This window comes from Pholis gunnellus (genome assembly GCF_910591455.1).
Source record: "Pholis gunnellus genome assembly, chromosome: 4".
NCBI classification, from domain to species: domain Eukaryota; kingdom Metazoa; phylum Chordata; class Actinopteri; order Perciformes; family Pholidae; genus Pholis; species Pholis gunnellus.
Genome location: NC_136530.1, coordinates 8,573,442 through 8,588,402, shown reverse-complemented (window position 1 = coordinate 8,588,402; position 14,961 = coordinate 8,573,442). Strand labels below are relative to the sequence as shown.

At 42.6% G+C, this 14,961-nt stretch overlaps 1 protein-coding gene across 5 annotated transcripts in view; it reads left to right on the top strand.

Annotated features, from left to right (window-relative positions):
* Window positions 1–14,961, top strand: part of osbpl9 (oxysterol binding protein-like 9) — a 28,932-nt gene that overhangs the window by 7,576 nt on the left and 6,395 nt on the right. The window contains exons 1-9 of one of the 5 annotated variants that reach the window (XM_079157876.1): window positions 2,738–2,849; window positions 3,791–3,867; window positions 7,807–7,902; window positions 8,469–8,516; window positions 9,504–9,533; window positions 9,628–9,678; window positions 10,242–10,280; window positions 13,182–13,275; window positions 14,485–14,589. In XM_079157876.1, coding sequence (XP_079014002.1) covers window positions 9,631–9,678; window positions 10,242–10,280; window positions 13,182–13,275; window positions 14,485–14,589 — 286 coding nt within the window. In that variant the 5' untranslated portion in view covers window positions 2,738–2,849; window positions 3,791–3,867; window positions 7,807–7,902; ... (1 more) ...; window positions 9,504–9,533; window positions 9,628–9,630. Of the gene's footprint in view, window positions 1–2,737; window positions 2,850–3,790; window positions 3,868–5,255; window positions 5,407–6,513; window positions 6,743–7,806; window positions 7,903–8,468; window positions 8,517–9,503; window positions 9,534–9,627; window positions 9,679–10,241; window positions 10,281–13,181; window positions 13,276–14,484; window positions 14,590–14,961 lie in introns of those variants that run through there. The other 4 variants (XM_079157872.1, XM_079157875.1, XM_079157874.1 and 1 more) reach the window with 4 other exon arrangements.

Here is a 14,961-nt window from a genome sequence, read left to right as displayed (position 1 = left end):
TCCATGGCAGCGGTACGTTTAGTGTGTGACTAGTTTGGCAGTAGTATGAAGTAACATTCTCTTACAACCATCATCGTTCACAGAGTTGCTTGCTTTGCAGTTGACCCAGTATCAGTATAAAATGATACCTGACATTACTTGACATAAGCCGATGCCAGCAGTATGCCAATATGGTGATGTGTGTAATAACAGTTTTTAATTGCATTTTCTGAACGCAGTTCCAGAATAAAACCGGCAATTTTCTTGGTTCAAGGCCGTTCTGACTCCCGTCGTTTCCATCCAGGTCTTTACTTTAGTTTCCGTAATAAAAGCAAACATGGCAAAGAAAACCTTAAAACGCGAAATCAGTATGAACATCGAGTAAACAGAGATTCTTGTACATGATATCACCGATACGTGGAAGTTGGCCACTTCACCCTTGACTAGCGAACGCACAACTATTCAGCGTCTGCCGGCTGCATTCGCCATCACCAGGGAAAAATGCACTGAGAAGCTAAAGCGCTGTCGGGCCTTTTGACTGCGTGAATAGTTTGAGGAATGATTCAGGCATAACTCTTGCCGTGCCGACGAGTAAAGAGAAGACTGCGATTCGGTGAGACACCAAAACGTGGAAATGGAATTGTGGTTTTAGTGTTAGGTAGGTCATATTTTTGAGGTATCGTCACCTTTCAAATATTCTCTGTATGATGGTTTAGTTTACTCCCACATTGTCAGACCGATAACTTTCGATTCTGATGGCCTTCACGTCATATTGTTTTAAGATATTAGTTAGTTTAGCTCCTTATATCACCCATCGCGCGGTTGTTTTGCCATTTAGTCGTGAGAGGGGTTGCATCATGTGATCAAATGACATCAACGCATACCCTTTATCGGAAATATATTAGTCTGGCTATGAGGTCTATGTGGACATCGGGGTACTGAACCGCAGCCTGAATCAGGTCTGCTGCTCTGTATTGGCTGTATGTGGGAATGCCGTTTCATTTAGCATCCGTATTCAACTATATGTATACTCGCAACTCTCTTTGTATGTCACCCGTGATAGATACTATGATAGACAATATTGATCCAATACCTGCCAGGGTCTGTCTGTAATTAGGAAGGTGTGCGTGGATCGATTGGAGGTTATTGGTGTGAGGTACAGTACTTCCTTCCTGTATGTGCTTCTTCTTCTAATAGTCTTGCTGTGTCTCTCTGCTTCACAGCATCACAGCCTCCTGTAATAGGCTTTAATCAGTGCACCGTCGTCTGTTATGACACTACTTTGCAGCTGGGCTTTGACACTGTGTTATATTCTTACAGGGTTGAAACGGCATCATAAAAGTCAACGTGTGTGTTAATATTGTCAGGTTTTTGCAATCATAGGGAGAAAAAAAAAAAGTGAACTTAGTACCAGTTAGACTTTGGCCCTTTTTTTCCCACTATGGAACTGGCTGTAAAACAGCACATAACAAGTCCTTTACACCCTTATCACTGTAGACTTAAAGGTATTTCACTGGGAACTCTTAAACCTTGAAAATGTCTTAAAATGTCTTATCTCCTGATAGGGGAAATGAATGAATGACACATTCTTGATATCTTTAACCCGGAGCTAAACATTGTCCATTCTTTCTGGGGTCTATTTTCTATGATTACAAGGTTTAGCACCACTTCCTTCTGAGTAGCACTCACCAGGCAGCAGGATAACTTTCTGCTCCGATAGTTGTACAGTTAACCTTAACTTATCTTGTCCATTCCTGCTACTTTGGCTTGTCCTGGGTCCCTTTGTCGGTAAGACTTATCAATATTTTAAGGACAAACAACTTGCTGTTTATTTAGTTTTTGTAACTCTGCAGCATAACAAAGGTGGTTCATATCAGGTGACGGTGACTGTCATGACTTGCAGTATGTCGCCTCATGTGACTGGCCCACTGGCTGACAGGCTATAGAATCGCTGAGTGCTGCTCAAACCTACCTGGGAATACAAGGCATGTTGTACGTGAGAGCTGCAAACTGAGAGGACTCGAGACGCAGTTCATACAGTTAAAGTATTTGTTTTTTGGGTTGAAAGGCCCGGCTACTACCTCTCCTCTGTCATGAATAGAGCTAAACAACATTAGCCGCAGTAATCTGTTCGTCTAGAGAGTCTGTTTGGCTGAGGGGAAAGTGAGAGGCCGGAGAGGCGCTGTCTGAGTGGATTGGCCTGAGCCTCCGCTGCCTTTTAATGTCTTTAAAAGCTTTTTTGCTGTAGCACTGGCCAGCCATTCATCTGCTGTACTGTCTTGTTTCCAGCTCAATAAAAAAAATGACTTTTACACCGGATATAGTTTGCCAGCTAATTCCATGAAATATAAGTCGTACTATAAGTCATATCGTTTTTTGACTGTGCTGCATCATCCACATGCACAAAACTAAAAAGTAAACCTACTTTCCATGCAAAATAAATATGCATGCTGTGAATACATACAACATGCATACCTGCTACAACCTGACTGGAGGGATGAAATCCTGGCCGTGTGTGTTGCTAGAGGACAAAATATTGTATCTCCTCATGCCATTGGCACCAAGAAGTGTGTGTGTGTGTGTGTGTGTGTGTGTGTGTGTGTGTGTGTGTGTGTGTGTGTGTGTGTGTACGTGCCCTCTGCAGTCTGTGTGTGTTTTGCACATGTCAGGCCCAGTATTGGGTCACTGTTTAATGTTACTGGCAGTCTGTTTGTTCTCTGTCTTTGCTCTGAGGGTGCAGCCTGGCCCGGCTCCATTTCACACTCCGACCCCGAAGGCTCTCTGTGGAGAAATAACACACAGCACTGCCTCGCCGCTCTGGAGGAGCTTTTCCTCATTTTACAGTGATCACAGGACAACTGATACTTTAGGTGTTGATACACCCATCAGTATCAAACATAAGGCTCATTATTTAAACTGAATGTATTTGATTAGCTACTGCTTTAAATCATAAATTATTACTATACATATCATATTTGTGTATTGAAGACGACTTCAAACTAGCGATTGAGAACATAAACTAATGTCCACAATGTTTACTGATGTAATAAGTCAAGTGAGAAGTTGGGTCATTTTCTCATAGACTTCTATACACTCGGAATTGTTTTTGCAACCTGAGGAGTCGCCCCCTGCTGGTCAGTAGAGAGAATGCCGGTTTTAAGTTACTTTCGCATCGGCTTATTCGGCAGAAACGGAGGTTGCCGCCTGGGTGTAACCCATAGATATGCCCATAGACTGTTGGTGTAACTGGCAAAAGCCATATTAGAAAGTTAGATAAGAAGATCAATATCACCCTCCTGTCTGAATGGTAAATATGAAGCTACCGTCGGGATTCATAAAGACTAAAATCAGAGGGAAACAGCTAGCCTGGCTCTTTCCAGGTCAAGCGCAGTAACTTAGAATGCAGACCATTTTCTTTTTAAGGACATTTTCAGATATCTTTCTGCATTTGATTTCCTGACGAGAAGTAATAAACTCATCGAGAGTAGTTTATATTTATGGTCCTCTACGTTTTGTTTTTTTAACTGTGTTTACTTCACCTGTAGAGCAGATCGTTTGCCTCTCTCATATATAAAATAACACTTATAGTTATTGTCTTTTATACATATGAAACCGCCCTGAACAGGTTAAGTAGAATCAAGATATTTTTTTTAAATAAAAAAAACCCCCAAACTTATCTCTAGATGAATACACAGCGTCCATCACTGCGTCACTGGTACTCATTTCAGTGTTGTCTTGGTTTCATTAGTGTGTGTAATGGCTGTGTGGAAAATGTGGCTCACTGGGTTTGTCTGTGTGCTCATGTCCTCAGCCCGAGATGCGGATGAGCGGGAGAAGTGGATCCACGCCTTAGAGGGAACTATCCTCCGTCACACCCTGCAGCTCCGAGTACGTAACCATGCACTTGTTTGTCTATATATATCTGTGTGTGTGTGTGTGTGTGTGAGAGAGAGTTTCTATTTGTTTTGTGTGTAATCCTTTCACTACAGTTACAAAAAAAAAAAGTTGCTGTTTGCCTTTTTATGCCAATTCCTGACAGCATCTACGTAGTTTTATATTCACACCACATTTATTTTACGCTACATATTACAAACATTGCAAACATGGCTTTGTAACACCTGAAGAGTATACTTCTGTAGTTATTCAAAAACAGGGGATTGTTGAGCAGAACAATAGGTGAAGATAAATATGTTACCTGGATATCAAAGTGTTCACTGTTTTGATTTGTATTGTATCTCAGATTGCATGTATTTGCATGCTGTGTAAATCATGTAGTGTGCTGCACTGCACCCATATAATGACTTTGAAAGGGACTTTGCATCTCAGGTCTCGTTATCAGCACTTTTTTTCTCTCGCTCACACCCCGTTTGCTTTGCTCAACAGAGCAGTTGAGAGTCGGTGATGTGTCTTGCCCGTATAAATGGAAATAATGGTGACATTCATGTCATCATAAATGGAGGATGTTTTGTCAATAAGTTGCTGCTTTGGACTGGCATCGGGACCAGGCTTCGTTTTGACTGTTTGATTTACTGCTGGCAGCCGGTTTTGTCTCTCTTTATTATGAGTGTTGAGACGAAGTCATCTCAGGCGTCCTGTTGTTTCCAACCTCATTTCCTGCTCTCCTTCCCTAAACCAAACCTTACTCCTTGTTCCCTTCCCATCCTCACCTACGTGCAGCTCTTTCCATCCCTCATGACCAACCTTTTCATTTGCTCTCCCTCCCTCCTTCCTCTTTTTTTTTTTTCTTCTTCTGCCTTCCCTCCCTCTGTGGCAAATCCCTCTGATGTGCTACGTGTGCCTGCTTGTGCTCGCTGCACACACACACACACACACTCCATGCAGTGATAGCGCGCTGCTGTCGTAGCACCATGTGACCCTGCAGTAACCAATACGAGACCCGCTTGCTTGATCAACCAAACATCTGCCTCTGCGGCCTCAGCCAACCAGAGAGCCGCTTAATGCTTGTCCCTGTCAGCACTTGCTGCTGCTTTGTGTGTTTTCTCTTTTGCCTGCGTGAGAGGAAGTGTGCCTTTCCTGCCAGGGGAGGGTCCTGGATTAACTCGGCTCTGCCTTCATACCAAACCGCTCAGCTGATAACCGCTGCCGAAGGATATGCTGTAGCCAGGCTGACTGGAAAGCTAACTGCTGCTGTGGTTTATGTTGGCAGACTGCAGTGGAGAGCGAGAGGAGGAGGTTGTTTTCTGTTTTCTCTGTGGAGGAGGAGGAGGAGGAGGAGGAGGAGGGAAAGAAGGCTAAGAAGGCTAACTTCACCAGAGCTGCTGGTTTGTTGCTGTAGGGAGAGAAGACCAGAATAACGGAGGAAGACAAGGGGAAAAAAAAAAAAGCTAGCTTTTGTCAGGCTAAATAGCCTGATAGGAGGAGATGTACCAGTTTTAACGCAGCATGTCAATTGGAACGAGGCACCCAGTAAGTAAGACACACACACACACACACACACACACACAAGGGCCACTGCACCAGAGCAGGGATAACTTTATCGGCTGCAGTGCGCTGCCAGGGCAGCAGTGTTTTAAAGTGGGTCACACTGCAAACGAGGGGGGGGGGGAGGGTGAAAGGGTGTTGTTTGTTGAGTCTGGGGTGGAAGGGTGGGTTTGTGTGTGTGTGTGTGTGTGTGTGTGTGTGTGTGTGTGTGTGTGTGTGTGTGTGTGTGTGTGTGTGTGTGTGTGTGTGTGTGTGTGTGTGTGTGTGTGTGTGTGTGTGACCTCACAGGCTGCTGTAAATAGCGGACGTGCGGACATTTGTTCAGGAACAGTGAAGACGTGAGCACTATGAGGTGGTGAGACACAACCACCTGCCTCTGAGTTTCTGCAGCCAAACTTATCTGCTCTGTCTATAAAAAGAAAAAAACAGAAACCTTCCCCTTATTTGTGTGTGTTGACAAAACTTGAGAGATTTTGTTCACTGCGATGATAGGGGCTCCGTCTTATTATTTGTTTGTTTTCACCACCTGGCCAGTTGTAATGTATGATGCAACCTTTATGAGTAAACGCAGTCTAATATTCAAGCCCTGTAGTAAATACTACCTGTGTGAGACGCATTGAGGTTTTGATTAGGATCTATGTGTTACATTTGTGTTTGTGGTGTTTTGTAAATACTATTGTGTTGGAGTTAATCCCCACTGTAAACGGAGGAGGAATGGCTAAATGAACTCTTCACTGTGAGATTATAAGATTCTCAAAGGTATAGTCCACTCCCTGTATTTACATAAGAACCTGTAGATGTGTTGGCGTTGATCTGGATCTGGTGTTATTTTGTTAGCAGCTTAAAAGTACATATGATCATATGAGCAAATACCTCATTAACTGGAGGTATTTGCTAATGTAGTGCGAGTAAGCAGACAGGAATTTTCTCACACTGGAATGTGCACATCCGACCACCTGTGTACACACATTGATAAAGTACACAGACACTCACATCTGGATCAGAGTTGTTGATTTTCACTCAGGACCTCATGTGGACAGCTTTGTTTTGCAGTCAGGCAAACCGTGCGAGCACCTTTGATCCTTTGAGGAAGTTAAATGCAGGCTGCTCAACTGCTGAGCTAAGACTTTACTCGCGATAAAGACAGTATGTTTTTACAGTTAATAAAACTTCAGCACGGCCTCGGGCTGCTGGCAGCGTTTGGTCGTTAATGGCTTTTCTTCACTTTCCTGTGAGCTCGTCTTTAGCGGGAAGAAAAGCCGCGACACGAACCGGGACTGTGCGACGCAGCGGACCCAAAGCGGCGGTAGCACCCAACATGGTTTGACAAGAGCCTGATTTACTAACGGCACTCCTGTTTGATTCCAACAGTCGTCATTGGCGCTCTCTCTCTCTCTCTCTCTCTCTCTCTCTCTCTCTCTCTCTCTCTCTCTCTCTCTCTCTCTCTCTCTCTCTCTCTCTCTCTCTCTCTCTCTCTCTCTCTCTCTCTCTGCTTGTTCATACAAGAGGTGCTGCTCTGTCTTTTTTCCTTGTCAGAGTAGCTGCTGTTAGTTCTCTTACTGATTCGTCTGGCTTGGCATAGAGGTGTTATTGTGTTGTCATAGGTGCTGAGTGTGCAGCATTAGATATGGGGTGATTTTATATATTTTTTTGAAGGACGTCTTTGTACGTCTGTGCGTAAATTGATCTGCTCATCTTCCTGTTTTTGTGCCACAGCCAGCTGGGCTGTTGTTGCTCTGGGCGAGCTCAGACCGATAGAGACAGATGCCCGGTCACGTCTGTTCTGCCAATAGTCTAGTAATTACCTTTTAATGGATATTATGTAAGGAAATTGTCGGTGCCTGATTTTCTGTGTGTGTGGGGGGGGGGGGGGAGGTCTGTGTTTCTGATTCTGATGGAGCCATTAAAGCCAGCTAATTAGCAAACAATGAATTTGAGTGCACCTCAACTCATTTACACACATGCTTCTGTGTTGGTAATTAAATTCTCTACAGTCTCGAGGTCCTCGCTTCAGTTTTGTTGAAGCCTGAAATTCGCTCACCGTCAGTCAGGCAGGCAGGCAGACCTGCTGGCCTTTTATACTGGCTGGCCTTTCAACAATAGTATTCATATCTCCCCTGGTACAGTACGGTGCTGGAAGATTCCCCTGAACTGTTGATGTTTCTGTCCATTTCGTGTGACAGTTTTCAAAGCCGACAGACCGGGAGCTGACAGAGACATGTTTTTTTTTATTTTTTTATGAATGGATAATAAGTGAATACGTGGCTTGTATCCTTATTGGTAGCGCCTGTGTGTTTTACTTTCAATATGTAAACACTAGCATGGCTTTTTACATTTGGTTAGGCCTGCGCTAATGCTTTGCTGTGTTTGTTTCTCCATCCTCAGGAGGCAGAGACGGGATTAGTTCCGAGTGTTCAAGACTTCGATAAGAAGCTCGCTGAAGCCGACGCCTACCTACAGATTCTGATCGACCAGTTAAAGGTAGAACTCAATGGAGCAACATCCAAATGTTTCACACTTTCATGTAGATTTTTTAGAAATGTGGGATATCTGCCATTCACTTTGACATATTTGGCTTAACATCGAGAGGTAATGTAGTCCATTTGAGAAAGAAAAATCCACATGGATCAAGGGATTTATTCCAAATTGCAACCTAACATTGACCCTGTGCCTGTGAATTTATCATAGGTTGTTTGCCTTCGAATCTGTGTCATGACCTTCCTCTTATTCTCTCTCCTTGAGAGCATTTCCTTGCTGATCTCACTCTTGACTTTAACAAAGCAGAAGCAATTAAAGATTTGTGGTAGCATAGAGACTAAGCCGAAAATCATGTATTTAAAGAAGCAGCAGCATATTCTCAAAGGCAGAACGTCTGCAAGTGTCCTTCATCGGTGAGAGGAACCTGCTTTCATCATCAAGCAGCAGCATGTGTACAAATTCACCTTCTTATCACTTTAATTCTCATTTGACTGTGTACCCTTCTTAACTTATTATCCTTCGTCCTTTTCTCCCCTTTTCATCTCTCGTTCGCTGTCACTCTCACGCAGCTGTTTGATGACAAGATCAAGGACTGCAAAGAGGATGAATCCCGCAGAGTGAGTACCAGCAGAGCGCCTCTGTCTCCTCGTGTGTCGGCTCTCTGGTTCTCGCCGTCATTAGAGCCGAGGCTAACAGCAGGGGCAGCGGGCTGACACACAGCGCTGATGGCTGTCTGTGTCATGCAAAGCAGACGTTTGATATCAGCCGCTTGTCACTTTTAAGCCGTCAGAATATTTAACAGGTTATTGCCTCGGTTCAGAAGTGACCGTCCGTTATGAGATGGTGATTTTAGGAATTTGCTTTTTTATTTGAAAAGCCAACAGAAGGATTAAAAAAAGCTGCAACTAATGAATAATGATCATTATTGATGAACCGTTTTGTCTATAATATTCCCGTTATAATGTCCCAGAGCTTTAATAGGATCTCTTTAGATGTCTCGTTTGTCTGATCAGCTGGCTAAAATATTTATCAAATGATCAAAGCAGCTTTTTAAAAAGTTGCAGAAAAATTGCATGTCTTGCATGCATTGTCTATTGATTAATCGACTAATAGTTGCAACACACTGACGCAGTAAGAGTAGCACTAAAGCTTAATGTATGTAGTGGCGGTACTATTGTTAGAACCGAAATTTAATAATTACAGATAACAATTGGTTTAGTGTTAGCAATACAGTTCCTTTTTGTCTGGCTTTTTAAGACCATTCAGTCCACAAACTACGTTTTGTATGTAACTTTAAATGTTAGTTTAAAGTAAGTTATCCTTGTTGTTGGAGGAAGCAGTTCAGTTTCAGTGTGTTTGTGGCTTTGTTTGTGTTTTACCAGCAGCTGTGTGATTCACTTCCTCCCTGAGATTAATGTGAACTTTTGGTCACTTGGACTTGTTTGTCACTGTGACTTCACTAGTCTCCTCAGTATGGGTAATAGTTTGGTAGATTTTGCTTTATTTGCTGTCAAACTGGTTCCGTGCGCTTTTAAAACATTTGTGTTTTTAATTACTGTTGGATTTTACAGCCTGTTTTTTTTTTTTCTTTCTTTTTTTTACAGAAAATAGACATTTTGAAGGAGACCACTTGTGTAAGTCAGACCGTAACACATTTTCCTTCCTGTCTTTTGAGTTCACGAGTCAGTTCCTAGTTATTGAACTGCTTTTCTGTCTCTTTTCTTTCAGAGCATGGTAGAGTCCATCAAGCACTGTATTGTACTGCTGCAAATCGCCAAGGTAAACGCATTATCAGCACGTGTGATTCTTCTCTCTGTAGTTTGCTTTTGCTCCTTCACCATAACCATTGTTCTTGTGAGACCGCACCAGTGTGCACTCTGTGTTACCTTTTTCGTGTGTGTCTCTGGGGTAGTTCCCGGCTCACAGTTGCCATGTGGGCCGCTGGTTGATTAGGGTGTAGCCCGGTACTCGTTTCATCACATGTTCCATTCAGCCCTTCCTCCCCAGGAAGTGAAGCAATCACCTCTGCTTCATGTGGTTGTTAGTTGACACTTGTTTAAAAAAAACACTTTTCCCTCATGAATAAGGTTCTAGGGAACATGTAGATTACAGATTGGCGCGGTAGAGCAATCCCGTCGCTGATACGGAAAGAAGTGATGGAGGATTTTACCATGTGATGAAAGGATTACTGCATGCGGCAAGTCGGTGAATATTATGACGCTCCGTGTGACGAGAGCGATGGGTCTCAGCGCTCTCCACACTGCAGATGTTCAGGATGCTTTGTTGAAATGACTCAACCTTCATACACAAGTAGTCTAACATTGTCTTCTCAAAATTTTAAGGACCAAAGTAACGAACAGCAACACGCAAACGGACTTATAGTAAGTTTGACATTCTCCGCCCATGACAACAAATTGTAAATCAAGCAAACTGTTAATTGTTCTTTTCTTGCTTAATTTACTCTCCACTGTAGAAAATCAGATGACTCAGATCTCTCTAGTGCATGCCGTCTAATTTGGAGATAAGCTCGATCTCTAGCTCTTTCCCCTCATGTCTTCCACAACTTTCCTGTTGATTTAGTTGATGATTTCCTGATTTCATCTCAGATTAAAGTTCTTTTAGCATCGGTGGGGAACTATTCTTTTCTTTTTACACAATGTGTGTGTGTGTGTGTGTGTGTGTGTGTGTGTGTGTGTGTGTGTGTCTGTGCGTGCGTGTGCGCAAACCTTTAATCCAGAAGTGTGGCAGCATATGTATGTGTAAGTAGTCTATAGATGTGTGTCTGCATGCCTGTATGTGAGGGAATGTTGCACTTCGCCTGACCAACTATTTAGCCGACTAATTCCCCATTGATTCACCGCGTACACACCGCCTGCTTATTGAACCATCCAGAGAGCACTTTACTGGCTCTGCAGATGTCTTCATGTCAGTCGCCATACCCGGGGAGGTTTGCATGTTTCTTTACTACAAATCACATGTACTTTGAATTGCTGACTATTATTTTCCATTTTATATACGTCTTTTAGATTATTTTCTGTTCTTACAGGGAGCGATTAGTTTCCAGTCTTTTTAGGATGTTGTGAAGAATTACAACATAAACATCTTTATTTTAAATAACAGTCTGACCCCTGTGATTTGAGAACAAACAATACACTTTTAAATTAAGTAACAACAAAACATACATTATCCTCTTGACTTTTCACTTGCGGGGAATGCAGTGCTTTTCAGCCACCAATTGCATTTTTTTCCAAACAGTCCTGGCTCTTATCTCTAAAATGAAAGAAAAGTGAGGACTTAAGGGCAAATGAATCATGTACCGACAGCTTAGGCCACCCTACAATGAACAAAACCCAGTGGGTACCTGCAAGGGGAAACAAAAAAAATCAATATAAAAACTTTCATTATGCTTTTGAAGGTACAGAAGGTAATGTAATGTGAAACCTTTAAAAGGTAATGGACTAACGAAGGGATAATTTCAGAGTGGTCCTCAGAGTAAGAATCACAGAGGGGCCGGTACAGCTTACAGGCCTGCGCTGCTCTTATAGCTGACTTAATCTGCCATTAAGTGCAGTATTAGATCGTATAAATAGCACATCATAAACTCGGTCTATACATCCAACTGCACATGTTTTTTTTTTTATATATGCCATAAGCTTCGTACTAAAGATATCTTTGCCGCTTTAGAACATCTAAACATCTGCCACGTTGCCTGAATGCCTTTAATGTGGAGCAAATACTAAATGAGCTGTAGACCTTTTAGTTTCAATTATTTGAAAAACCAGCAGCATGTTAAGTACGGCACCGCCAGGAATCGTTTAAACCGAGCACACCAGAAGCCTGTAAAAAATAATTTATGTGTATATATACATATATGTATATATATGTGTGGACGAGGCAAGCATTGGGAAGTAGAAAGGAGCGAATAGTGGCAGAAAGCTTGGAGGTAGGAGAGAGAAGTGTGAACAAATGGAAGTGAGCTTCTCTGCTTCACATTTCCTCTGATCATGAGTTGCCTTTTGATGACACGGTAACATACAGTAGAAAAAACAAGGTCAGAGAGCCCATTTCTAAGTTCCTAGAGTATTACAGGGAGGAAAATGTCATCCTCAGAAAAACAGGCATGACTTCACACCACAGCCTTCCTCTGTAGTCAGTATCTTCTATGTCTAACAGTGTTGCATCATGGGATTGTGGAGGCCTGTTGTCTATTTCCTGGTATTCCAGTCTAACGTTGGTACACCAGCTGCTCTGTTTTCACCCTCGCAGTGTGTCAGGTCATGTTCTGACTCACTGTTCCTGTTGATTTCAAATGAATCAGAACTTCCCTGTAAAAGTCACAGATTATAGGACGCGTTTGAGTAATAGGATAACATCACATTGATTAGATCTCATTTCAGTGCCACCAAGAGCCCCGAGGGTAAGTTGTTGGGGAATACGGGTCGATAAGGTTTTGCTTTAACTCGTGCTGTCATCTGTGTTCCTGTCCGTTGGGCCATTGGTGCCGGTGACCCCATTACACCGAGCCAACGGGCCGTGTGCACATCTGTGCCTCTATTCAAATGCATGGGCACATGATGTTAAGGTGGCACTGAACAGAGCAGGCCACCGCAGATAAGAACGTCCTCGCTGGGTTTTTTACCGCAGGGAAATCAAAAGCTAGAGAGTTAAAACAAGTTACAGATTTAGTCTGCGGCCCAGTGCAGTTAATGTATTCCTTTTTAGACGGGAAGGTTGCTCAGCGGTCCAGAGGCGCTGGCGGTTGTTCTGCTGCTGGTGTTTGGATTTCAACCGGTGTCGTCGGTTTCATATTGATCTCGATAATGAAACCTGGAAAACACTCTTTCCTGGAAACAAAGTGGAAGGAAATTGATCTGCCTTGGCTTGGTGTTGTATATTTTATTTCAGTGTTCTTGTTATCGCATACCATTAATAAAGCTGATATATAACCGATACACAAGCTGTGAAGTTGGTGCCCAGTCGAGGGTGAGTGCTTGCATTGACGCCTGGCTTGGATGTAAATGTAAGCGGTGTTTCATTGTGGTGAGCATGTGGGTACATTTGGTTTGAGGCTAGTAAAGAAATAGGTTGTTTTCCTGTGTGACTGTGACCAGTTTAAAAGGTGGGGCCAACCTCTCTTTTGCATTATTGGATTTTAATCTCAAGGGTTATTATGTTGTCTTTTGGACAACATTTTGGATGAGTAAGCAGGCAGTGACGTGGCTTTGCTGCTGTTGCAGCAAGTGTCTGATGTGGTGGTGTTGTTTTGTTTTTTTTCCCTCCAGAGCACCATAAACCCAGTGGATGGGATCTACCAACCCCCTCTGGACACTCCTCTAGTCAACACCACGATGCCAACACAAAACACACTACCCACAGGTACTACACATCTGCATTCTCTCACCATCACTTAGTACACATTTATACACGTGTTGTCGTGTGCTTGATGTTTATGGAGGCTGATGGCGACTTCACAGACCCAACTACTCACAGAGAGGCTGACAACAGCTCCCCCTGTTGTTCATACTTTAATCTCTGGACCTGCTTTGTGTGACACACTTAATGGTGTTACGGAGTTTGCCTGCTGACAAATGCAAATACAATTTTTGGGCAATTTGATCCAAGAGCAAAGACTGTAATGGGTCAATATTCTGTCCCATTTAAAATCCTTATGTTCCCCGGTGGTATTAAAGACGATGTGGGAAGACAATATCGATATTATTCAGGGTTTTGATAAATGTACGTAATGTTCTTTCAGTGTTAGGAAGTTAACTTCTATCAATTAACATTCAGACTGTTGAGGCTCCACTACAGCATGGTCAAGGAGCATGATATTTATTGTGGTTATCACATGTGTTAATGTGATGATATTTCATTTTTCCTACACAATTCTCTCTGAAAATTAATGTATTCATGTTCTGTTTTGAGCAGATTCCTGTCCTTCTGTGTAATTTAATTTTAAGGGATTTTTTTGCAGTTAAATCGCAACAAAATCTGTTTATTTTGGGTTCATGCAGCCGTAGTAAGCAGCCGACGTGTGGCTTGCTAGGCACAGTGAATACACCTCGATAAAATCCACGACGCTCCTCCGGATGATGTTATGAATGCATTTAGTTTCCCGTGATATCTGGGACTTCCACAACAAGTACTAAGCAGAAATAGAGGTTATTTCTTCCATGGTTGATGGAGAAAATTAATGGCTTAGTTGATAACAGCTTCCATGGAGATATGACACTCCTCCTCTCACGAATAACAACAAATGGTCCCGTCAGTAAACTGCTGCTAGTGACATAACGTGAAATGTGGCTTTGCGTTTGGTGTGAACGCACCTTAAGATCTGACTAAAGTTTTGTGGCTATTTCGGTGAAATGTCTGCGACTAGTCTGCTCTGAACGTGAACCATGCAAAGTAGGTCATGCTAATTTCCTTCTCTTAATAGACGTGTAATAATCCCCTCACAGCGGAGGCTTCTGTCTCGGATCATTGTCTGAGCCTCTTGGAATTCAGGCTGCTGCTTTTTTTAATGTGATGTTGCTTCATATTAAGGCTTCGGTGCTAAATCGTCTACTTTCTCTCTTTTTGCTGAAGACGCTTCTCAGGTGTGTAAATCAGACCAACGACCCTCCACGTTGTCCGTTGGTCCCGTCGTCACAGTGATGGGCAGTCTGCAGACCCCAACTCCCAACAGCACAGGTGACAGTTCACTTCACACACTTCAAAGCTTAATTACCACAAGCCAAATGAAATATTAGGAACTGAAGTTATATTCCTGGTTTGGTCCTTTGGTACAGTCCCTAGTGACATATTGATGTAGTCACAACATACTCAATGTTCATTTATTAGCTTTAGTACTTTCAGTGATGACGTTTTCATGGAATTAAAGATGTTCATATTTCCATCTTTTCTTAACACTTCAAGGACTTTTCATCCACGTTGGCTTAAAGTTAACGTTCAAAGTTCATTATTGACCTTAGAAACAGCAACTTTAAAATGAATAAATAAATAAATAAAATACTTTAAGATCCATTAAGTGCCGAAGTAGGTTTGAGGTGACATTGTTGCGTC